The 25,723-nt window shown below is 48.5% G+C and overlaps 1 protein-coding gene across 1 annotated transcript; it reads left to right on the forward strand.

The window, feature by feature from the left end:
- Window positions 1–6,939: 6,939 nt before the first annotated feature.
- Window positions 6,940–24,951, forward strand: KAT8 (lysine acetyltransferase 8). The gene is made up of 14 exons (XM_030970502.1): window positions 6,940–7,165; window positions 7,730–7,804; window positions 8,434–8,606; window positions 9,491–9,544; window positions 11,913–12,077; window positions 14,265–14,354; window positions 15,077–15,217; window positions 17,626–17,719; window positions 19,772–19,922; window positions 21,033–21,155; window positions 21,606–21,697; window positions 22,658–22,781; window positions 22,870–22,961; window positions 24,887–24,951. The coding sequence occupies exons 1-14, from the start codon at window positions 6,940–6,942 to the stop codon at window positions 24,949–24,951; spliced, it is 1,665 nt and encodes a 554-aa protein (XP_030826362.1).
- Window positions 24,952–25,723: the final 772 nt, after the last annotated feature.

The following is a 25,723-nucleotide window of genomic DNA, read 5'->3' on the forward strand; positions in this document are numbered from 1 at the left end:
TCAGCCCCAAAACACCGAAATCAGCCCAAAAACACCGAAATCAGCCCAAAAACACCAAAATCAGCCCAAAACCAGCCCAGAAACACCGAAATCAGCCCAAAAACACCGAAATCAGCCCCAAAAACACCGAAATCAGCCCAAACCAGCCTGGAAATCACCGAAATCAGCCCCAAAAACACCGAAATCAGCCCAAAACCAGCCCCAGAACACTGAAATCAGCCCCAAAACAGCCCAAAATCACTGAAATCAGCCCAAAACCACCGAAATCACCCAAAAACAGCCCGGAAAACACAACAGTCACCCCAAAAACACCCCAAAGCCAATTTGGGGCTGATTTTGAGACAATTTTGGGCAAATTTGGGGCTGATTTTGAGATAGTTTTGAGATAATTTTGGGCTGATTCCGGGGCTGATTTTGAGATAATTTTGGGCCGAATCTGGGGTGACTTCGGGCCAATTTTGGGATAATTTTGGGCTGATTTTGAGATAATTTTGGGCTGATTCCAGGGGTGATTTTGGGGCTGATTTTGAGATAATTTTGGGCCGATTTGGGGCCAATTTTGAGATAATTTTGGGCCGATTCCGGGGGTGATTTGGGGCTGATTTTGAGATAATTTTGGGCCGATTTGGGGCCGATTTGAGGCCGATTTTGAGATAATTTCAAGATAATTTTGGGCCAATTCCAGGGGTGATTTTGGGGCTGATTTTGAGATAATTTTGGGCCGATTTGGGGCCGATTTGGGGCCAATTTTGAGATAATTTTGGGCCGATTTGGGGCCAATTTTGAGATAATTTTGGGCCGATTTGGGGCCGATTTTGGGCCAATTTTGAGATAATTTTGGGCCGATTTGGGGCCAATTTTGAGATAATTTTGGGCCGATTCCGGGGTTTTTCCAGCCTCACCTGAGCCCGAGCCCGCCCAGCTCCCAGCGCAGCTCCCGCAGCCGCCGCCGGGGGGCGCCCTCGGGGAGACCCCGACCCAAATCCCAGTCCGGGGGGGCCTGCGGAGAGCGGGGGAGGGGTCACCGGGGGTTTGGGGGGGGTCGGTCTGAATTTTGGGGGTTTCATTTGAATTTTCGGGCATTTTTGGGCGGGTTTATTTGGAATTTTCGGGGATTTTTTTAGGAATTTTAGGGGCTTTATTTGGAATTGGGGGTGATTTATTTTGAATTTTAGGGGATTTATTTGGAATTTTGAGGGATTTATTTGGAATCTCGGGGGATTTATTTTGAATTTTTAGGGGTTTTATTCTGAATTTTGGGGGATTTAGTCTGCAATTCAGGGCACTTTTGGGGAAATTATTTTGAATTTTAGGGCGTTTTTGGGGGGATTATTTTGACTTTTGGGGATTTGTTTGAATTTTCGGGTGTTTTTCAGGAATTACTTTGGATTTTAGGGCATTTTGGGGGAATTATCTGGAATTTTGGGGGGATTTATTTGGAATTTTAGGGGATTTCTTCTGAATTTTGGGGATTTCTCCTGAATTTTAAGGCATTTTTGGGGAAATATTTGGAATTTTGGAGGATTTATTCTGAATTTTGGGGTATTTATTCTGAATTTTAAGGGATTTATTTGGAACTTTTGGGGATTTATTTTGAATTTTGAGGGATTTATTTGGAATTTGGGGGGGATTTATTTTCAATTTTGAGACATTTGGGGGATTTAATTTGAATTTTTGGGGCATTTGGGGGGATTTATTTTGAGGTTTTTTTGGCTTTTTTTGCGGTATTACGGGCCGATTTTGGGCCGATTTTTGGCTTTTTTTCCGAGGTATTTCGGGCCGATTTTGGGCCGATTTTGGGGTTTTTTCTCAGGTATTTCGGGCCGGTTTTTGGCTTTTTTTTCGCGGTATTTCGGGCCGATTTTGGTTTTTTTTTTTCCGAGGTATTTCGGGCTGGTTTTGGGCCGATTTTTTGGGTTTTTTTTCCGAGGTATTTCGGGCCGGTTTTGGGCCGATTTTTTGGGTTTTTTCGAGGTATTCTGGGCCGGTTTTCGGGGTTTTTTCCGAGGTATTTCGGACCGGTTTTTGGGCCGATTTTGGGAGTTATTTTCCGAGGTATTTCGGGCCGATTTTTGGGGTTTTTTTCCGAGGTATTTCGGGCTGGTGTTGGGGTTTTTTCCGAGGTATTTCAGGCCGGTTTTGGGCCGATTTTTGGGTTTTTTCGAGGTATTCTGGGCCGGTTTTCGGGGTGTTTTCCGAGGTATTTTGGACCGGTTTTGGGGCTGATTTTTGGGGTTTTTCCGAGGTATTTTGGGCCGATTTTTGGGGTTTTTCCGAGGTATTTCGGGCCGGTTTGGGGTTTTTTTTTCGCGGTATTTTGGGCCGATTTTGGGCCAATTTTGGGGTTTTTTCTGAGGTATTTCGGGCCGGTTTTGGGTTTTTTTTCGCGGTATTTTGGGCCGATTTTTGGGTTTTTTTCCGAGGTATTTCGGACCGGTTTTGGGGCTGATTTTTGGGGTTTTTCCGAGGTATTTCGGGCCGGTTTTGGGGGTTTTTTTCGAGGTATTTCGGGCCGGTTTTGGGCCGATTTTTTGGGTTTTTTCGAGGTATTCTGGGCCGGTTTTCGGGGTGTTTTCCGAGGTATTTCGGGCCGGTTTGGGGCTGATTTTTGGGTTTTTTCGAGGTATTTCGGGCCGATTTTTGGGGTTTTTTTCCGAGGTATTCCGGGCCAGTTTTGGGGTTTTTTTTCGCGGTATTTTGGGCCGATTTTGGGCCGTTTTGGGTGCGGGGTCTCACCCGGGGGGGCTCCCAGCGCTGCCCCTCCCCCAGCGCCTGCAGGGCCGTGTGGGGGGGGAGGGTCCCGAAAAATTCCTCGTCCTCGACGAGGGTCCCGTCCTCGAACAGCGCCAGGGCCGGGGGCTGCGGCAGCGACAGCGCCAGACCCGCCTGGGAAATTCGGGGATTTGGGGGAAATTTGGGGGATTTTGGGGAGATTTGAGGGATTTTGGGGAGATTTGGGGGAAATTCGGGGATTTGGGGGAAATTTGGGGGATTTTGGGGAGATTTGGGGGAAATTCGGGGGATTTGGGGGGAAATTTGGGAGATTTTGGGGAGATTTGAGGGAAATTCGGGTGATTTTGGGGTCCCGTCCTCGAACAGCGCCAGCAACGGGGGCTGTGGGAGCCCCAGAACCGAACCCGCCGGATGGGGAGGGGGGTTTGGGGGAAATTCAGGGGGATTTGGGAAAATTGGGATGGTTTGGAGGGGATTTGGGGGGATTTTGGGGGAAATTCGGGGGGATTTGGGGAAAATTGGGGGGATTTTGGGGGGAGATTTAGGGGGATTTTGGGAAAAATTGGGATGGTTTGGAGGGGATTTGGGGGAAATTCAAGGAAAATTGGGGGGATTTTGGGGAGATTTGGGGGAAATTCGGGGGAATTTGGGGTCCCGTCCTCGAACAGCGCCAGCACCGGGGCGCTGCGGGAGCCCCAGAACCGAACCCGCCTGGGAAATTTAAGGGATTTGGGGGAAATTCGGGCGATTTTGGGAAATTTGGGGGGATTTTGGGAGGGATTTTGGGGAAATTTGGGGAAATTCGGGGGATTTTGGGAAAATTGGGATGGTTTGGAGGGGATTCTTCGGAAATTCGGGGGGCATTTGGGGGAAATTCGGGGGATTCAGGAGGGATTTTGGGGAAATTGGGGGGGATTAACCGTGGTTAATTGTCGCTAATTATCGCTAATGATCGCTAATTGTCGCTAATGATCGCTAATGATCGCTAATTAATGATCGCTAATTGTGGCTAATGATGGCTAATTAATGACCGCCAATTATCGCTAATGAATGATGGCTAATTATCGATCAATAATTGATGATGGCTAATTAACGATCGCTAATTAACGGCGCTAATTGCCCGCACCTGCGCGCGCAGCTCCCCCAGCGTCGCCGCCAGGACCCCCCGGGGCCGCCCCTCCCCCCCCGCGGGAACCACCCAGAAGGGGCGGGGCCGGGAGGGGCGGGGCCCGAGGGGGGCGGGGCCGGAGGGGGCGGGGCCCCAGAGGAGGCGGGAAACGGAGCTGGGGGAGGGGCGGGGAAAAAACGGGGAAAAAAGGGAAAAAAAGGGGAAAAAAAAGGTAAATCAAGTTTAAAAAGGAGACGGAAATGGTAAAAATGGATCGGATTTGACAGAAATTCCTTAAAATTCACCCCAAATTTCATCGGAATTTCATCAAATCTGCCCCAAACCTCCCCCAAAATTTCATTGGATTCACCCAAAATTCGTCAAAATTTCATCAAATCCGCTGAAAATTCCACCAAAAGTCCCCAAATTCCACCGGATTCACCCCAAATTCCTCCAAAATTTCATTCAATTCCCCCAAATCCTCTCCAATTCCAGAAAAATTCTGTGAAATTCCCCCAAATTTCATCGAATTTCCCCAAATTTCCTCCGAAATTCCCCAAAATTTCATCGAATTCTCCCAAATTCCCTCAAAATCCCCTGAAGTTCCCTCAAATCCCCCAAATTTCCGGAAAATTCCTTTGAAATTCCCCAAAATTGCCACAAATCCCCCCAAAATTCCATCAAACCCCCCAAATCATCCAAAATTTCCTAAAATTCCCCCAAATTCCCTCCTAATTCCCAAAACTTTCACCAAATTCCCCAAAATTCCCCCCAAATTCATTTCAAATTCTCCCAAATTCTGCAAAATTCCCTCAAAATTTCCCCAAAATTCCCCAAATTTCATCGAATCTGCCCCAAAATTCCCCCAAAATTTCATCGGATTCACCCAAAATTCGTCAAAAATTCATCGAATCCGCCAAAAAATCCACCAAAAGTCCCCAAATTTCATTGAATTCACCCAAAATTCATCCAAAATTTCATCGAATTCCCCCAAAATTCCCCCCAAATTCTGAAAATTACACAGAATTTGACCAAAATTCCCCAACATTCACCCAAAATTCCATCGAATTCAAACAAATTCCCCCAAAATTCACCCCAAATTTCATTGAATTCACCCCAAATTCATCGAATTTTCATCAAATCCCCCCAAAATTCCACTAAAATTTCCCCCAAATTCCACCGAATTAACCCGAAATTCGTCAAAATTTCACCGAATCCGTTAAAAATTCCACCAAAAGTCCCCAAATTCCACCGGGTTCACCCCAAATTCCCCCAAAATGCTCAAAATTTCACGAAATTTGACCGAAATTCCCCAACATTCACCCAAAATTCCATCGAATTCAAATTCCCCAAGTTTCCCTCCAATTCCCCCAAAATTCCCCCAAATTTCATCGAAATTTCATCGAATCCGCCCCAAAATTCCCCCAATTTCACCGGATTCACCCAAAATTCACCCAAAATGCATAGGAATTTCATCAAATCCGCCCAAAATTTCATCAAATTCACCCAAAATTAATCAAAAATCCATCGAATCCGCCAAAAAATCCATGAAAAGTCCCCAAATTCCACCGGGTTCACCCAAAATTCTTGGAAATTTCATCAAATCCCCCAAAATTCCGAGAAATTAATTTGAAATTCCCCAAAAATTGCCACAAATCCCCCCAAAATTCCATCAAATCCCCGCAAATCATCCAAAATTTGCTGAAATTCCCCAAAATTCCCCAAAAATTCCCCCAAAAAATTGACACAAATCACCCGAAGGTTCCTCAAATCCCCAAAATTCCACCCGAAATTCCACAACATTCCCCTCAAATTCCCGAAATTCCCCATTATCCCAGAAGTTTTGCCCCAAATTTTGCCCCAAAATCGCCAAAATTATCCCCAAAATTCCCGCCCCTCCCCCCACCCCCGGTACCGCAGCGCCTCCATCGCTTCCGGGGGGCGGGGCAAAGTCCAAAGGTCCGCGGTGACGTCACCGTGACGTCGGGGGGGGGAGGGGCAATCCCCGGCGGTGGGAATCGGGAATTTTGGGGGGTGAAAAATGAGAATTTTGAGTCAAAAATTGGGAATTTTTGGGGAGGAAAACTTGAGATTTTGGTGTCCAAAAACAAATCGGGAATTTTGGGGCGGATATTGGAGATGTGGGGGTGAAAAAAGGGAAGTTTGGGGAAAAAAAAAATGGAGAATCTGGGATGGAAAAGGGGAAACTTGAGTTAAAAATTGGGAATTTGGGGTGAAAATTGGGAATTTTGAGTCAAAGGATTGGCGATTTTTAGGCCCCAAAATCCCCGATTTTTACGCCACTCACAATGAAGCCACGCCCCCAACAAGCAAGCCCCGCCCCCAGCGTCTCCTAGCAACACAAACCACGCCCCCAACGACAAACCACGCCCTCTAACTATGGGATCGCGCCCACAATGGCAAACCACGCCCATCATAGCAACAAACCACGCCCCCAGCAACAGAAACACGCCCCCAAATTCAAACCACGCCCACTCACGCTGAAGCCACGCCTCCAGCGAGGAAACCACGCCTCCACATTTAAACCACGCCTCCCATAACAGCCAAACCACGCCCCCACCGATGAAACCACGCCTTCAAATTGAAACCACGCCTCTCATAGCAGTCACACCACGCCCCAGCACCCAAACCACGCCTCCAAATTTAAACCACGCCCCTCATAACAGCTAAACTCCTCCTCCAGATTTAAACCACGCCCCTCATAGCAGTCAGACCACGCCCCAGCACTCAATTCCCGCGCTTTTGTGTCTCTTAGCAACCGACCCCGCCCGTCCCCGTCTCCTAGCAACCGATCCCCGCCCCTCCCCGTCTCCTAGCAACCGATCCCCCCCCTCCCCGTCTCCTAGCAACCGATCCCGCCTTTCCCCGTCTCCTAGCAACCGATCCCCGCCTCTCCGCGTCTCCTAGCAACCGATCCCCGCCTTTCCCTGTCTCCTAGCAACCAATCCTGGCTCTTCTCCGTCTCCTAGCAACCGATCCCCGCCCTTTCCCCGTCTCCTAGCAACCGATCCCCGCCCCTTCCCCGTCTCCTAGCAACGCGTCGCGGCCGTTGCGCGTCACTTCCGGCGGTGTCCAAGATGGCGGCGGCGGGGCCCGGCTCGGTGCCGGAGGCCCCGGGCGGGTCCGGGGCAGCCCCGGGCGGGCCCCGAGCGGCCCCGGAGGGTCCCGGGGGCGGAACCGGGCCCGGCAGCGGCTCCGGCAGCGGCCGCGGAGCGCCCGGAACCGCGGGGAGCGCCCGGGACGCGGAGGTGGCGGTGGAGATCGGGGAGACGTACCTGTGCCGGAGGGCGGACGGCAGCTGGCGTGAGGGGTTATACTGGTTATACTGGGACCGTTATACTGGGCAAACTGGGACCGTTATACTGGTTATACTGGGCAAACTGGAGTGGTTATACTGGGCAAACTGGGAGGGTTATACTGGGACCGTTATACTGGGCAAACTGGGACCGTTATACTGGTTATATTGGGGTGGTTATACTGGGCACACTGCGGTGGTTATACTGGTTATACTGGGATGGTTTTACTGGGCAAACTGGGACCGTTATACTGGTTATACTGGGATGGTTATACTGGTTATACTGGGCAAACTGGGAATGGGGTGGGGAGAATGGGAAACTGGTCCATTCCCAGTTTGATACTGGTCCCAGTTTGTTCCAGTCCCTCCCAGTCCCTCCCAGTCCCTCCCAGTCCATCCCAGTCCCTCCCAGTCCCTCCCAGTCCCTCCCAGTCCCTCCCAGTTCCTCCCAGTCCCTCCCAGTCCCTCCCAGTCTGTCCCAGTTTGTCCCAGTGACTCCCAGTCTGTCCCAGTTTGTCCCAGTGACTCCCAGTCTGTCCCAGTTTGTCCCAGTGACTCCCAGTTTGTTGCAGACTCGGCCGAGGTGATCCAGTCCCGCCTGAACGAGCAGGAGGCGCGCGAGGAGTTCTACGTGCACTACGTGGGCTGTGAGTGAACTGGGCAAACTGGGACAAACTGGGACAAACTGGGACAAACTGGGATGGACTGGGAGCACTGGGATGGACTGGGACAAACTGGGACAAACTGGGATGGACTGGGACAAACTGGGAGGGACTGGGAATGGACTGGGAGGGACTGGGAGCACTGGGATGGACTGGGATGGACTGGGAGGGAACTGGGAGGGAATTGGGAGGGCACTGGGGCAAACTGGGATGCAATTGGGATGCACTGGGATGGCTCCCAGTGCTCCCAGTTCAGACCAGTGCTCCCAGTAACTCCCAGTTCATTGCACACCATGGGGGTTTGGGCACACTGGGATGCACTGGGAGGGTTCCCAGTGCTCCCAGTGCTCCCAGTCCATGGGGAATTGAAGGCACTGGGATGGATGGGGATGAACTGGGATGGGTTGGGATGCTCCCAGTGCTCCCAGTTCACACCAGTAACTCCCAGTTAACCGGTGCCTGGACGAGTGGGTGCACTGGAACCGCCTGGGGAGGGTTCCCAGTGCTCCCAGTGCTCCCAGTTCATTGCACACCGTGGGGATTCGGGCACACTGGGATGCACTGGGATGAACTGGGATGCTCCCAGCGCTCCCAGTAAGTCCCAGTGCTCCCAGTTAACCGGCGCCTGGACGAGTGGGTGGACCGGAACCGCCTGGCGCTCTCCAAGAGCCTCAAGGAGGCCGCCCAGAAGAGCTCGGAGCCGTTCCTGGGCGAGCTGGCCGAGCCCGAGAGGAAAATCACCCGGAACCAGAAACGCAAACACGACGAGATCAACCACGTGCAGAAGGTCTGGGACAAACTGGGACAAACTGGGACGGACTGGGACGGACTGGGACGGACTGGGAGCGACTGGGAGGGACTGGGATGGACTGGGATGGAGATAAAGGGGACTGGGACAAACTGGGACAAACTGGGACGGACTGGGAGGGACTGGGAGCGACTGGGAGGGACTGGGATGGACTGGGACAAACTGGGAGGGACTGGGAGGGACTGGGAGGGACTGGGATGGACTGGGACAAACTGGGAGGGACTGGGATGGACTGGGACAAACTGGGAGGGACTGGGAGGGACTGGGAGGGACTGGGAGCCCACCTGCAGTACTGGTCCTTACTGGTCTTTACTGGTTTGTACCGGCTGTTGTTGGTTCATACTGGTCTGTACTGGTCTGTACTGATTTATAGCGATCCATACTGGTCCATACCGGTTTATAACAGTTTATACTGGTCCGTACTGGTCCGTACTGGTCTATACTGGTCCATACTGGTCCGTACTGGTCCATACTGGTCCGTACTCGTCCGTACTGGTCCATACTGGTCCGTACTGGTCCGTACTGGTCCATACTGGTCCGTACTGGTCCATACTGGTCCATACTGGTCTATACTGGTCCATACTGGTCCATACTGGTCCATACTGGTCCATACTGGTCTATACTGGTCCATACTGGTCCGTACTGGTCTATACTGGTCCATACTGGTCTATACTGGTCTATACTGGTCCGTACTGGTCTATACTGGTCCATACTGGTCTATACTGGTCCGTACTGGTCCATACTGGTCCATACTGGTCCGTACTGGTCTATACTGGTCCATACTGGTCCATACTGGTCTGTACTGGTCTATACTGGTCTATACTGGTCCATACTGGTCTATACTGGTCCGTACTGGTTTGCAGACCTACGCCGAGATGGACCCGACCACGGCGGCGCTGGAGAAGGAGCACGAGGCTGTGAGTGGGGCGGGGACAAAATGGGGATTTGGGGGAATTTTAATGGGAATTTTTAGGAATTGGTCGGGGATTTTTTGGGGATTTTTTGTGGAATTTTTGTGGGATTTTTTGTGGGATTTTTGGGTGATTTTTATGGGGTTTTTTGGGGATTTCGGTGGGATTTTTTGGGAATTTTTTAGGGATTTTTTTGGATTTTTGTGGAATTTTTTGTGGGATTTTTGGGTGATTTTTATGGGATTTTTGGGTGATTTTTATGGGATTTTTGGGTGATTTTTATGGGATTTTTGGGGGATTTTTGTGGGATTTTTAGAGGATTCTTTTGGGATTTGTTTTTATTTTTGTGGGATTTTTGGGGGGATTTTCTTGGGGATTTTTGAAGGATTTTTGGGGGTTTTAAATGGATTTTAAATGGATTTTGTAGGAATTTTTGGGGGGATTTTTTGGGAATTTTTTAGGGATTTTGGGGGCATTTTTTAGGGATTTTTTTGGGGATTTTTAATGGGAATTTTTGGGGGATTTGAAATGGATTTTAAATTGATTTTTTTTAGGATTTTTGTGGGGATTTTTGTGAGGATTTTTGTGGGATTTTGTAGGGATTTTTGGTGGCATTTGTGAGAATTTTTTTAGGGAATTTTTGGGGATTTTTGTGGGATTTTTGGAAGATTTTTGTGGGATTTTTTGGGGATTTTTATGCAATTTTTTGGGGATTTTTATGGGGGATTTTTTGGGGATTTCTAATGGGATTTTGGGGGGATTTGAAATGGATTTGAAATGGATTTTTTAGGAATTTTTTTGGAATTTTTGTGGGAATTTTTTGGGGGGGGGTTGAGATTTTTTTTTGAGATTTTTGGGGGGATTTTTTGAGGGATTTTTTGGTGGTGATTTTTTGGGGATTTTTTAATTTTTCTGGGATTTTCTGGGGGGATTTTTTTCTTTATATTTTGTAATTTTGGGGGGGATTTTGAAAAATTCTTTTTTGGGGCTTTTTGTGGGACTTTTGTGGGAATTTTTGGGGGGGATTTCGGTGGGATTTCTTGGCCGTTTTTGGGCCATTTTTAGCAGGATTTTAATGGGATTTTTGTGGGATTTGGGCACCCAGGTGAGCCCAGGTGTCCATTTCAGATCACCAAGGTGAATTCCTGGTCAAGATCCACACCTGGGGATGGATATTCCCACAATTCTGGAGGTTTTTTGGCCATTTTTGGGCCATTTTAAGTGGGATTTTTGTGGGGTTTTTGTGGGGTTTTTGTGGGGTTTTTGTGGGGTTTCTGTGGGATTTGGGCACCCAGGTGAGGCCAGGTGTGCGTTCCAGATCACCAAGGTGAATTCCTGGACAGGATCCACATCGGGCACTACGAGATCGACACCTGGGCTGTTCTGAGCCATTTTTTTGGGCCATTTTAAATGGGATTTTTGTGGGATTTTTGTGGGGTTTCTGTGGGGTTTGGGCACCCAGGTGAGCCCAGGTGAGCCCAGGTGTCCATTTCAGATCACCAAGGTGAATTGCTGGACAAGATCCACACCTGGGGATGGATTGTGGAATATTCCCACAATTCTGGGCTGCTTTTGGCCATTTTTGGGCCATTTTAAGTGGGACTTTTATGGGATTTCTGTGGGATTTGGGCACCCAGGTGTGCCCAGGTGTGCCCAGGTGTGCCACCTGTCCGTCCCAGATCACCAAGGTGAATTCCTGGACAGGATCCACATCGGGCACTACGAGATCGACACCTGGGCTGCTCTGAGCCATTTTTGGGCCATTTTTGGGCCATTTTAAGTGGGATTTTTGTGGGATTTTTATGGGATTTTTGTGGGGTTTCTGTGGGATTTGGGCACCCAGGTGTGCCACCTGTCCGTCCCAGATCACCAAGGTGAATTCCTGGACAAGATCCACACCTGGGGATGGATATTGCCACAATTCTGGAGGTTTTTGGGCCATTTTTAGCGGGATTTTTGTGGGGTTTTTGTGGGATTTTTGTGGGGTTTCTGTGGGATTTGGGCACCCAGGTGAGGCCAGGTGTGCCCAGGTGTGCCACCTGTCCGTCCCAGATCACCAAGGTGAATTCCTGGACAAGATCCACACCTGGGGATGGATATTCCCACAATTCTGGAGGTTTTTGGGCCATTTTTGGGCCGTTTTTAGTGGGATTTTTGTGGGGTTTCTGTGGGGTTTGGGCACCCAGGTGAGGCCAGGTGTGCGTTCCAGATCACCAAGGTGAATTCCTGGACAGGATCCACATCGGGCACTACGAGATCGACACCTGGGCTGTTCTGAGCCATTTTTGGGCCATTTTAAATGGGATTTTTGCGGGATTTTTGTGGGGTTTCTGTGGGATTTGGGCACCCAGGTGAGGCCAGGTGTGCGTCCCAGATCACCAAGGTGAAGTACGTGGACAAGATCCACATCGGGCACTACGAGATCGACGCGTGGTACTTCTCGCCGTTCCCCGAGGATTACGGGAAGCAGCCCAAGCTCTGGATCTGCGAGTTCTGCCTCAAGTACATGAAATACGAGCGGAGCTACCGGCTGCACCTGGTACCTGCGGGCACCTGGGCGGGCACCTGGGCACACCTGGGGGGGAAAAAGGGCAAAAATTGGGAGAAAATCGGTGAAAATTGGGAGAAAATGGGTGGACATTGGGAGAAAATGGGTGGAAATTGGGGATTTAGGGACACCTGGGCACACCTGGGCACACCTGGGGGGGGAAAAGGGCAAAAATTGGGAGAAAATCGGTGAAATTGGGAGAAAATGGGTGGAAATTGGGAGAAAATGGGTGGAAATTGGGGATTTAGGGACACCTGGGCACACCTGGGCACACCTGGGCGGGCACAGCGCACCTGGGGGCACCTGGGGGGGGAAAAGGGCAAAAATTGGGAGAAAATTGGTGGAAATTGGGAGAAAATGGGTGGAAATTGGGGATTTAGGGACACCTGGGATACACCTGGGCAGGCACAGCACACCTGGGGGGGCAGAACACACCTTGGGAGGGAAAAGGGCAAAAATTGGGAGAAAATTGGAGAAACTTGGGAGAAAATTGGGAGAAAATGGGTGGAAATTGGGGGTTTAGGGACACCTGGGCACACCGGAGGTACACCTGTCCCTCACCTGTCCCTCTGCCCTTTAACACTTTTGTGTCCATTTTTGGGTTGTTTTTTCCATTTTTGGGTGAATTTTTTGGGGTTTTTTGCTCACCTGTCCCTCACCTGTCTCTCACCTGTCCCAGTGGCCACTAACATTTCTGTGTCCATTTTTGGGGTTATTTTTTCCATTTTTGGGTGAATTTTGGGAGTTTTTTTGGGGTTTTTTTGCTCACCTGTCTATGTCTCACCTGTCCCAGTGCTCACTAACAGGTTTGTGTCTGTTTTGGGTTATTTTTTCCATTTTTGGGTGAATTTTTTCGGGGTTTTTTTGGGATTTTTTTTTGTTTTTCCCCTCACCTGTCCCTCACCTGTCCCAGTGCCCACTAACAGTTTTGTGTCCATTTTTGGGTTTTTTCCATTTTTGGGTGAATTTTGGGGATTTTTTTTTGTTTTTTCCCTCACCTGTCCATACCTGTCCCTCACCTGTCCCATCTCACCTGTCTCAGTGCTCACTAATGGTTTTGTGTCCATTTTTGGGTTATTTTTTTCCATTTTTGGGTGAATTTTGGGAGTTTTTGGGGTTTTTGCTCACCTGTCTATGTCTCACCTGTCCCAGTGCTCACTAACACTTTTGTGTCAATTTTTGGGTTATTTTTTTCCATTTTTGGGTGAATTTTTGGGGTTTTTGGGGGGATTTTGTTTGGTTTTTCCCCTCACCTGTCCCTCACCTGTGCCATCTCACCTGTCCCAGTGCCCACTAACACTTTTGTGTCCATTTTTGGGTTATTTTTTCCATTTTTGGGTGAATTTTTTCGGGGTTTTTTTTGGGATTTTTTTTTTGGGGTTTTCCCCTCACCTGTCCCACCTGTGTCTCACCTGTCCGTGTCTCACCTGTCCCAGTGCCCACTAACACTTTTGTGTCCATTTTTGGGTTATCATTTCCATTTTGGGGTGAATTTTTGGGGATTTTTTTTTGTTTTTTCCCTCACCTGTCCATACCTGTCCCTCACCTGTCCCATCTCACCTGTCTCAGTGCTCACTAACGGTTTTGTGTCCATTTTTGGGTTATTTTTTCCATTTTTGGGTGAATTTTGGGAGTTTTTTGGGGGGTTTTTTGCTCACCTGTCTATGTCTCACCTGTCCCAGTGCTCACTAACACTTTTGTGTCAATTTTTGGGTTATTTTTTCCATTTTTGGGTGAATTTTTGGGGTTTTTTGGGGGGATTTTGTTTGGTTTTTCCCCTCACCTGTCTCTCACCTGTGCCATCTCACCTGTCCCAGTGCCCACTAACACTTTTGTGTCCATTTTTGGGTTTTTTCCATTTTTGGGTGAATTTTTGGGGATTTATTTTTGTTTTTTCCCTCACCTGTCCGTCACCTGTCCTAGTGCTCGCTAACAGTTTTGTGTCCATTTTTGGGTTATCATTTCCATTTTGGGGTGAATTTTTGGGGATTTTTTTTGTTTTTCCCTCACCTGTCCGTCACCTGTCCCAATGCCCATTAACACTTTTGTGTCCATTTTTGGGTTGTTTTTTCCATTTTGGGGTGAATTTTTGGGGTTTTTTGGGGGGATTTTGTTTGGTTTTTCCCCTCACCTGTCTCACGTGTCCGTACCTGTCTCACCTGTGTCCCACCTGTGCAGGGGCAGTGCCAGTGGCGGCAGCCACCGGGCCGGGAGATTTACCGCAAGGGGAACATCTCGGTCTACGAGGTGGACGGCAAAGACCACAAGGTGAGTGCCAGGTGTGCCCAGGTGTGCCGTGTGCCCAGGTGTGCCCAGGTGTGCCCAGGTGGCACCTGGAACCCCAAACCCAGGCAATTCCCAAATCCTGAGGGATTTCGGGGGGTTTTAGGGCGTTTTTGTGGGGGATTTTTTAAAAATTTTGTTGGGATTTTTTGGGCATCGGGCACTCCAGGTGTGCCCAGGTGTGCTCAGGTATCACCTGGGCACATCAAACCCAGGGAATTCCCAAATCTGGGGTATTTTTGGGTGGTTTTGGCTGGTTTTAGGGCGTTTTAATGTGATTTTTGTGGGATTTTTTAGTATTTTTTGGGGCATCGGGCGCTCCAGGTGTGCCCAGGTGTGCTCAGGTGGCACCTGGGCACCCCAAACTGGGGAATCCCCAAATCTCAGGGCATTTTGGGCCATTTTTGGGGCACTTTAATGACATTTTGATGAATTTCTGTTGGATTTTCTTGGCGTTTTTTGGGCATCAGGCACCCAGGTGTGCCCAGGTGTGCCCAGGTGTGCCCAGGTGTGCCCAGGTGTGCTCAGGTGGCACCTGGGCACCCAAACTCGGGGAATCCCCAAATCTCGGGGCGTTTTGGGCCATTTTTGGGGCACTTTAATGACATTTTGGTGAATTTCGGTTGGATTTTCGTGGCGTTTTTTGGGCACTGGGCACGGCGGGTGTGCCCAGGTGTGCCCAGGTGTGCTCAGGTGAGTTTGCTCAGATCTATTGCCAGAACCTGTGCCTGCTGGCCAAGCTGTTCCTGGACCACAAGACGCTCTACTCCGACGTGGAGCCCTTCGTGTTCTACCTGCTCACCGAGGTCGATCGCCAGGGCGCGCACATCGTGGGCTACTTCTCCAAGGTGGGCACACCTGGGCACACCTGGGGCTGGGGTACACCTGGGCACACCTGGGCACAGCTGGGATACACCTGGGCACACCTGGGCACAGCTGGGCACACCTGGGCACACCTGGGACACCTGGGCACAGCTTAGCACACCTGGGCACACCTGGGCACACCTGGGATACACCTGGGCACAGCTGGGCACACCTGGGATACACCTGGGCACACCTGGGCACAGCTGGGCACACCTGGGCACACCTGGGACACCTGGGCACAGCTGGGCACACCTGGGCACACCTGGGCACACCTGGGCACAGCTTGGGCACACCTGGGCACACCTGGGATACACCTGGGCACAGCTGGGCACACCTGGGATACACCTGGGCACAGCTGGGCACACCTGGGCACACCTGGGCACAGCTGGGCACACCTGGGCACACCTGGGATACACCTGGGCACACCTGGGATACACCTGGGCACATCTGGGCACACCTGGCCACACCTGGCCACACCTGGGATACACCTGGGCACACCTGGGCACACCTGGGATACACCTGGGCATAGCTGGGCACACCTGGGCACAGCTGGGGGGCTGGGATACACCTGGGCACAGCTGGGCACATCTGGGCACATGTAGGGCACACCTGGGCACACTTGGGCACACCTGGGGTACACCTGGGCACACCTGGGCACACCTGGGCACACCTGGGCACACTTGGGCACACCTGGGCACACCTGGGCACTCACCTGCATCCCCCGAAATATCAAAAAAATCCTAAAAATGCCCCCAAAAATCCTGCACATGCCAAACAAAACCCAACAACCAAACCACATATCGTTAATTTCCCCAAAGTCGTCCCATTTGAATCCCCAACACAATTTCCCCAAAATGTCAGAATTTTCCCAAAATGTGGGAATTTTCCCCAAATGTGAGAATTTTCCCCAAATGTGGGAATTTTCCCCAATGTGAGAATTTTCCCCAAAATGTGTGAATTTCTCCAAATGTGAGAATTTCCCCAAATGTCAGAATTTTCCCAAATTTGGGGATTTTCCCAAAATGTGGGATTTTCCCAAAATGTGAGAATTTTCCCAACTGTGACAAATTTCCCCAAATGTGGGAATTTTCCCCAATGTGAGAATTTTCCCAAATGTGAGAATTTTCCCAAAATGTGCGTATTTCCCCAAAATGTGAGAATTTCCCCAGATTTGGGAATTTTCCCCAAATATGAGAATTTCCCCAAATGTGAGAATTTCCCCAAATGTGAGAATTTCCCCAGATGTGGGAATTTTCCCAAATGTGAGAATTTCCCCAGATTTGAGAGTTTTCCCCAAATGTGAGAATTTCCCCAAATGTGACAAATTTCCCCAAATGTGAGAATTTCCCCAAAATGTGAGAATTTCCCAAATGTGATTTCCCCAAATGTGGGAATTTCCCCAAATGTGAGAATTTTCCCAAAATACGTTAATTTCTCTAAATGTGAGAATTTCCCCAAATGTCAGAATTTTCCCAATTTTGGGGATTTTCCCAGATTTGGGGATTTTCCCAAAATGTGGGAATTTCCCCAGATTTGGGAATTTTCCCCAAATTTGGGGATTATTTTCCCAAAATTTGACAATTTTCCCCAAATGTGGGGATTTTCTCCAAATGTGAGAATTTTCCCAAAATTTGGGGATTTTCCCAATTTGGGAATTTCCCCAAATGTCAGAATTTTCCCAATTTTGGGGATTTTCCCAGATTTGGGGATTTTCCCAGATTTGGGGAATTTCCCCAGATTTGGGGGTTTCCCCAGATTTGGGGATTTTCCCAATTTTGGGGATTTTCCCAATTTTGGGGATTTTCCCAGATTTGGGATTTTCCCAGATTTGGGGATTATTTTCCCAGATTTGGGGATTTTCCCAGATTTGGGGATTTTCCCAATTTTGGGGATTATTTTCCCAGATTTGGGATTTTCCCAGATTTGGGGATTATTTTCCCAGATTTGGGATTTTCCCAGTTTTGGTGATTTTCCCAGATTTGGGGATTATTTTCCCAGATTTGGGATTTTCCCAGATTTGGGGATTATTTTCCCAGATTTGGGGATTATTTTCCCAGATTTGGGGGTTTTCCCAGATTTGGGGGTTTCCCCAGATTTGGGGATTTTCCCAATTTTGGGGATTTTCCCAATTTTGGGGATTTCCCCAGATTTGGGATTTCCCCAGATTTGGGGATTATTTCCCCAGATTTGGGATTTTCCCAGATTTGGGGATTATTTTCCCAGATTTGGGATTTTCCCAGATTTGGGGATTATTTTCCCAGATTTGGGATTTTCCCAGATTTGGGGGTTTCCCCAGATTTGGGGATTATTTTCCCAGATTTGGGGATTTTCCCAGATTTGGGGATTATTTTCCCAGATTTGGGGATTTTACCGAAATCGCCGTTTTTGGCAGGAGAAGGAGTCTCCGGACGGGAACAACGTGGCGTGCATCCTGACGCTGCCGCCGTACCAGCGCCGCGGCTACGGGAAGTTCCTCATCGCCTTCAGTCAGTGCAAAACGGGGAATTTTGGGGCTTTCCAAAAAAAAAACCAGGAGTTTTGGGGGTTTCGGGAAAAAAAACCAAAAAAACCAAAAAAATCAGGGAATTTTGGGGGTTTCTGGGAAAAAAAAAAACAAAACAAAAAAAATTGGGAATTTTGGGGGTTTCTGGGCAAAAAAAAAAAAACCAAAAAAATCGGGAATTTGGGGGGTTTGGGAAAAAAAAAAAAAAAAAAATTGGGCAAATTTTGGGGGTTTCTGGGAAAAAAAACCAAAAAACCAAACAAAAAAAAATCAGGAATTTTGGGGGTTCTTGAAAAAAAAAAAAAAAAAAAAAGGGGGAATTTTGGGGGTTTCTGGAAAAAAACAAAAACCAAAAAAAAATCGGGAATTTTGGGGGTTTCTGGGAAAAAAAAAAAAAAATGGGGAATTTTGGGGTTTTTGGGGAAAAACAAAAAAAACCAAAAAATAAATCGGGAATTTGGGGGCTTCTTGGGAAAAAAAAAACCAAAAAAAAAGAAAAGGAATTTTGGGAGGTTTCTAGAAAAAAAAAATTGGGAATTTGGGGGGTTCCTGAAAAAAAAAAAAAAAAACCCCCAAAAAAGCCAAAAAAAAGGAATGTTGGGGTGGGTTTCAGGGGAATTTCGGGGATTTTTGAGAGAATTTTTGGGGGAATTTTGGGGTCCCCTGTATCCCATGGATTCCCTGGAATCTCAGGGTGGATTTTGGGTGGAATTTGATGGATTTTGGGCTCATTTTGGGTGGATTTCCCAGGTTACGAGCTGTCCAAGCTGGAGAGCACCGGGTGCAAATTCAGGATTTTCAAAGTTTTTTTTTGGTTCCTGATTCGTATCTGGAATCAGGATGATTTTGGGTGGAATTTGATGGATTTTGGGTTATTTTGGGTGGGTTTCCCAGGTTAGGAGCTGTCCAACTAGGAGAGCACCGGGTGCAAATTCAGGATTTTCTGAGGGAATTTTGGGGATTTTTGGGAGAATTTTGGGATCCCCTGGATTCTGTGGATTCCCTGGAATCTCAGGATGGATTTTGGGCTGAATTTGATGGATTTTGGGTTAATTCTGGGTGGATTTCCCAGGTTACGAGCTGTCCAAGCTGGAGAGCATAGGGTGCAAATTCAGGATTTTCTGAGGGAATTTTTTGGGAATTTTGGGGTTCCCTGGATTCCGTGGATTCCCTGGAATCTCAGGATGGATTTTGATGGAATTTTGGGCTGAATTTGATGGATTTTGGGTTAATTCCGGGTGGGTTTCGCAGGTTACGAGCTGTCCAAGCCGGAGAGCACCAGGTGCAAATTCAGGATTTTCAAAGGGAATTTGGGGGAGAATTTTGGGGATTTTTGGGGGAATTTTGTGATTCCCTGGATTCTGTGGATTCCCTGGAATCTCAGGGTGGATTTTGATGCAATTTTGGGCTGAATTTGATGAATTTTGGGTGGGTTTCCCAGGTTAGGAGCTGTCCAAGCTGGAGAGCACCGGGTGCAAATTCAGGATTTTCAAAGGGAATTTGGGGGAGAATTTTGGGGATTTTTGGGATCCCCTGGATTCTGTGGATTCCCTGGAATCTCAGGATGGATTTTGGGCTGAATTTGATGGAATTTTGGGTTAATTCCGGGTGGGTTTCGCAGGTTACGAGCTGCCCAAGCTGGAGAGCATGGGGTGCAAATTCAGGATTTTCAAAGGGAATTTGGGGGAGAATTTTGGGGGAAATTTTGTGATTCCCTGGATTCTGTGGATTCCCTGGAATCTCAGGATGGATTTTGGGCAGAATTTGGTGGATTTTGGTTCATTTTGGGTGGAATTTTGGGTGATTTTGGGTGGAATTTGATGGATTTTGGGTTCATTTTGGGTGGATTTCCCAGGTTAGGAGCTGTCCAAGCTGGAGAGCACCGGGTGCAAATTCAGGATTTTCAAAGGGAATTTTTGGGGAATTTTGGGGGAATTTTGTGATTCTCTGGATTCTGTGGATTCCCTGGAATCTCAGGGTGGATTTTGGATGGAATTTTGGGTGAATTTGAGTGAATTTTGGGTGGGTTTCGCAGGTTACGAGCTGTCCAAGCTGGAGAGCACCGTGGGCTCCCCGGAGAAGCCGCTCTCGGACCTGGGCAAGCTGAGCTACCGCAGCTACTGGTCCTGGGTGCTGCTGGAGATCCTCAGGGACTTCCGGGGCACCCTGTCCATCAAGGACCTCAGGTAGGACCGGTACAGACCAGTATGGACCAGTACGGACCAGTACGGACCCAAAAATCCCCGTAGAAATCCATAGAAATCCATAGAAACCAGTATAAACCAGTACAGACCAGTATGGACCAGTGTGGGCCCAAAAATCCCCGTAGAAATCCATAGAAACCAGTACAGACCAGTATGGACCAGTATGGGCCAAAAATCCCCATAGAAATCCATAGAAATCCATAGAAACCAGTGCAAACCAGTATAAACCAGTACAGACCAGTATGGACCAGTATAAACCAGTACGGACCCAAAAATCCCCATAGAAATCCATAGAAATCCATAGAAACCAGTATAAACCAGTACAGACCAGTATAAACCAGTATAAACCAGTACAAACCAATATGGACCAGTACAAACCAGTATAAACCAGCACAAACCAGTACAAACCAGTACAAACCAGTACAAACCAGTATAAACCAGTATAAACCAGTACAAACCAATATGGACCAGTACAAACCAGTACAAACCAGTACAAACCAGTATAAACCAGTATAAACCAGTACAGACCAATACGGACCAGTACAAACCAGTACAAACGCAGTGGTCACGAACCAGTGTACAAACCACGGGTAGTGGTGGTCACTCAGTGGTCATGCTAACCCTGTCAGCCAGAGACCAGTATAGCAAACACAATATAGCCAGTACCATTAACCATTGAGATAAGAGCAACCAGGGGTAGTGGTCACTCCCACGAGTGGTCACTATGGTACCAGCGGTCACTCCCAGTCCTCTGTACAGAATACCAGCATCACGCAGACGGACATCATAGCTCAGTGACCATGCCAGGGTACCAGTGCCATGAGTACCATGGTCAGTCCGCGAGCCAGTGGTCACCAGTGGTCACCCAACCACGTGGTCACCCAACGTCAGTGGTCACCAACCAGTGGTCACTCATTGGTACTCTGCTCTCAAGCCAGATGACCAGCATAACCAGGACATCATCAGCCCAGTGACCATTGCAGTGACCAATGTCAGGGTACTCAGTGCCATGAGTTCGTGGTCACCCCCGGTCAGTTCACCAGTGGTACGTAGTACAAACTCTGGTACCAGGGTCACCATTGGTCACTCTTACCAGATGACCAGCATCACGCAGACGGACATCATCAGCCCAGTGACCATTGCCAGGGTGCTCAGTGCCATGAGTTCGATGGTCACTGCCATGGGTCAGTGGTCACTCAGGGGTCACTACCACGGGTCAGTGGTCACTCTGGTCACTCAGTGGTCACTCTGGTCACTCAGTGGTCACTCATTGGTCACTCTGGTCACTCAGTGGTCACTCGGTGGTCACTCCCTGTCCAGCCAGATGACCAGCATCACGCAGACGGACATCATCAGCCCAGTGACCATTGTCACTCCCCATTGAGATGAGCAGTACCGGGGTCAGTGGTCACCCCATGGTCAGTGGTCACCAGTGGTCACTCTGGTCACTCAGCGGTACCCCGTGCCCTGCCAGCCAGATACCAGCATCACGCAGACGGACATCATCAGCCCAGTACCATTGCAGTACCATTGAGATGAGAGCAGTACCAGGGGTCAGTGGTCACTCCTACGGGTCAGTGGTCACTCTGGTCACTCAGTGGTCACTCTGGTCACTCAGCGGTCACTCTGGTCACTCAGCGGTCACTCCCATGTCCGTCTGTCCAGCCAGATGACCAGCATCACGCAGACGGACATCATCAGCCCAGTGACCATTGCCAGGGTGCTCAGTGCCATGAGTTCGATGGTCACTGCCATGGGTCAGTGGTCACTCAGTGGTCACTGTGGTCACTCATTGGTCACTCTGGTCACTCAGTGGTCACTCGGTGGTCACTCCCTGTCCAGCCAGATGACCAGCATCACGCAGACATCATCAGCCCAGTGACCATTGTCACTCCCCATTGAGATGAGCAGTACCAGGGGTCAGTGGTCACTCCCAGGGGTCAGTGGTCACTCTGGTCACTCAGTGGTCACTCAGTGGTCACTCCCTCTCCAGCCAGATGACCAGCATCACGCAGACGGACATCATCAGCCCAGTGACCATTGCCAGGGTACTCAGTGCGATGAGTTCAATGGTCACTGCCATGGGTCAGTGGTCACTCAGTGGTCACTCTGGTCACTCAGCGGTCACTCTGGTCACTCAGCGGTCACTCCCGTGTCCGTCTGTCCAGCCAGATGACCAGCATCACGCAGATGGACATCATCAGCCCAGTGACCATTGCCAGTGACCATTGAGATGAGAGCAGTACCAGGGGTCAGTGGTCACTCCCACGGGTCAGTGGTCACTCTGGTCACTCAGTGGTCACTCTGGTCACTCAGTGGTCACTCATTGTACTCTGGTCACTCAGTGGTCACTCGGTGGTCACTCCCTGTCCAGCCAGATGACCAGCATCACGCAGACGGACATCATCAGCCCAGTGACCATTGTCACTCCCCATTGAGATGAGCAGTACCAGGGGTCAGTGGTCACTCCCACGGGTCAGTGGTCACTCAGCGGTCACTCTGGTCACTCAGCGGTCACTCTGGTCACTCAGCGGTCGCTCCCATGTCCGTCTGTCCAGCCAGATGACCAGCATCACGCAGACGGACATCATCAGCTCAGTGACCATTGCCAGTGACCATTGAGATGAGCAGTACCACGGGTCAGTGGTCACTCAAGGGTCACTCCCATGGGTCAGTGGTCACTCAGCGGTCACTCTGGTCACTCAGTGGTCACTCAGTGGTCACTCTGCTCTCCAGCCAGATGACCAGCATCACGCAGACGGACATCATCAGCCCAGTGACCATTGCCAGTGACCATTGCCAGGGTGCTCAGTGCCATGAGTTCGATGGTCACTCCCATGGGTCAGTGGTCACTCAGCGGTCACTCTGGTCACTCAGTGGTCACTCAGGGGTCACTCAGTGGTCACTCATTGGTCACTCTGCTCTCCAGCCAGATGACCAGCATCACGCAGACGGACATCATCAGCTCAGTGACCATTGCCAGGGTGCTCAGTGCCATGAGTTCGAGGGTCACTCCCGCGGGTCAGTGGTCACTCAGGGGTCACTCAGTGGTCACTCTGGTCACTCAGTGGTCACTCTGCTCTCCAGCCAGATGACCAGCATCACCCCGGTGACATGATTAACGTTGCAATTAAGCTCAACATGGTCAAGTACTGGAAGGGGCAGCACGTCCTTTACTTCCACGCTGCTGGTGGAGGAGCACCTCAAGAGCGCCCAGTACAAGAAACGCCAACACGGTCATTAATTACATATATCAGCTCGCTAATTACGCGGGATTGGCGCCGCAATAAAGGGGAAGTGGTAATGGAAACCCCTACTACCGGTGGTGGGAATGGTTCGGTCCAGAATCCCCCCCCCCGAGGCTCCCCCGGTGATGGGTTTAGTTAATTAAAATTAAATTAATTACAATTTAATTAATTAATTAATTCCTGTTGATGATCACCACCTTAATGAGCTTCTCTTAAAGAACATGGTCATTAATTAATATATATTAATTAATAAAAAAACCTTAATGGACAATCCCCCACCACCCATGAATGGTTCGGTCCAGAATCCCCTCTGAGGCTCCCCCGGTGATGGGTTTAGTTAATTAAAATTAAATTAATTACAATTTAATTAATTAATTAATTCCTGTTGATGATCACCACCTTAATGAGCTTCTCTGAAAGAACATGCTCATTAATTAATATACATTAATTAGTAAATAAATCTTAATGGACAACCCCCCATGAATGGTTCGGTCCAGAAACCCCCCTAAGGCTCCCCCATTAATGAACGGTGTTAATTAATTAATTTCCATTACTGCTTACCATTTTAATGAGCCATTTAATGAACTTCTCAGAAGGAATGGGTTTGTTAATTAATATACTTTAATTAATAACCGTACTTTAATGGACACCCCCACATGAATGGTTCGGTCCAGAAACCCCCTGAGGCTCCCCCATTAATTAACGTCTCTTAATGAACCCTCTTAATTAACCCGCTCCTTCTCAATTACCTCCCTTAATTAATGCGGTAATGACTGCCACCATTAATAACCCCCCTAATTAACGCTGCTAATGATCCCCCCATTAATTACCCAACAACGCTGCTAATGATTCCCCTCATTAATAACCCCACTAATTAACAGCCCCATTAATAACCCCCTAATTAACACTGTTAATAATTCCCTCGATTAATTACCCCCTAATTAATGCAGTTAATGACTCCCCCCATCAATTCGCCCCCTAATTAATCCTCATCATTAATTTCCCCCTAATTAACACTCTTAATGACTCCCCCATTCATGATCCCACTAATTAACAGCCCCATTAATAACCTCACAATTAACAGCCCCATTAATAACCCCCTAATTAACAGCTCCATTAATTACCCCCTAATTAGCGCTGTTAATGTTTCCCCCATTAATTACCCCCTAATTAACGCTGCTAATGATCCTCCCATTAATTACCCAACAATTAACGCTGCTAATGATTCCCCTCATTAATAACCCCACTAATTAACAGCCCCACTAATAACCCCCTAATTAACACTGTTAATAATTCCCCTGATTAATCACCCTCTAATTAATGCTCCCCATTAATAACCCCCTAATTAACGCTGTTAATAATCCCCCATTCATGATCCCACTAATTAACAGCCCCATTAACAACCCCCTAATTAATGCTCCCCATTAATTACCCCCTGATTAACGCTGTTAATAATCCCATTAATTATCCCCCTAATTAACACCGGTAATTACTCCCACCATTAATTCCCTCCCTAATTAACACCCCCATTAATTACCCCTAATTAACATTGCTGACATTCCCCCATTACCACGCCCACTTAACCCCCCCCATTAATTACCCCCCTTAATTAACCCCCCCCATTAATTACCCCCTAATGACGGCCCCGGTGGGTGCGGGAGGGCGCTAATTAACGCTAATTAACTCTGTTAATTGCAGTGGACTCCATCTGCCTGCGCTGGGCGCCCCCGAAGCACAAACAGGCCAAGGTGGCCAAGAAGTGAAATTCCCCTTTTCCCAATTTTGGGGTTTTTACCCCAAATTTTTGGGGTTTTTCCCCCAATTTTGGGGTTTTTTTCCTCCAGTTTTGGGTTTTTCCCCAAATTTTGGGATTTTCCCTCCATTTTTGGGGTTTTCCCACCAATTTTCGGGGATTTTCCCCTTAAATTTGGGGGATTTTTCCTAATTTTGGGGGTTTTTACCCCAAATTTTTGGTTTTTTTTTCCCTCCAATTTTGGTTTTTTTTCATCCAGTTTGGGGTGGGTTTCCCCAATTTTTGGGGTTTTCCCACCAATTTTGGTGATTTTCCCTTAAATTTGGGGGATTTTTCCTAATTTTGGGGGTTTTTACCCCAAATTTTTGGGGTTTTTTTTCCCTCCAATTTTGGGATTTTTTTCCTCCAGTTTTGGGGTTTTCCCCAAATTTTTGGGGTTTTTTCCCTCCAATTTTGGGTTTTTTTTCATCCAGTTTTGGGTTTTCCCCCAAATTTTTGGGTTTCCCTCCATTTTTGGGGTTTTCCCACCAATTTTCGGGGATTTTCCCCTTAAATTTGGGGGAATTTTCCTAATTTTGGGGGTTTTTACCCCAAATTTTTGGTTTTTTTTCCCTCCAATTTTGGGGTTTTTTTCATCCAGTTTTGGGTTTTCCCCAAATTTTTGGGGTTTTTCCCTCCAATTTTGGAATTTTTTTTCATCCAGTTTTGGGTTTTCCCCCAAATTTTGGGATTTTCCCTCAATTTTTGGGGTTTTCCCACCAAATTCTCGGGGTTTTCCCCTT

Source organism: Camarhynchus parvulus, unplaced genomic scaffold (assembly GCF_901933205.1).
Source record: "Camarhynchus parvulus unplaced genomic scaffold, STF_HiC, whole genome shotgun sequence".
Taxonomy (NCBI): domain Eukaryota; kingdom Metazoa; phylum Chordata; class Aves; order Passeriformes; family Thraupidae; genus Camarhynchus; species Camarhynchus parvulus.

Bases quoted from the DNA above. Each gene is read 5' to 3' on its own strand.
- KAT8 (XM_030970502.1), top strand. From the start codon at position 6,940: ATGGCGGCGGCGGGGCCCGGCTCGGTGCCGGAGGCCCCGGGCGGGTCC. The intron at 8,607-9,490 runs GTCTGGGACAAA...ACTGGTTTGCAG, and splicing joins AGATCAACCACGTGCAGAAG to ACCTACGCCGAGATGGACCC. The intron at 14,355-15,076 runs GTGAGTGCCAGG...GAGTTTGCTCAG, and splicing joins TGGACGGCAAAGACCACAAG to ATCTATTGCCAGAACCTGTG.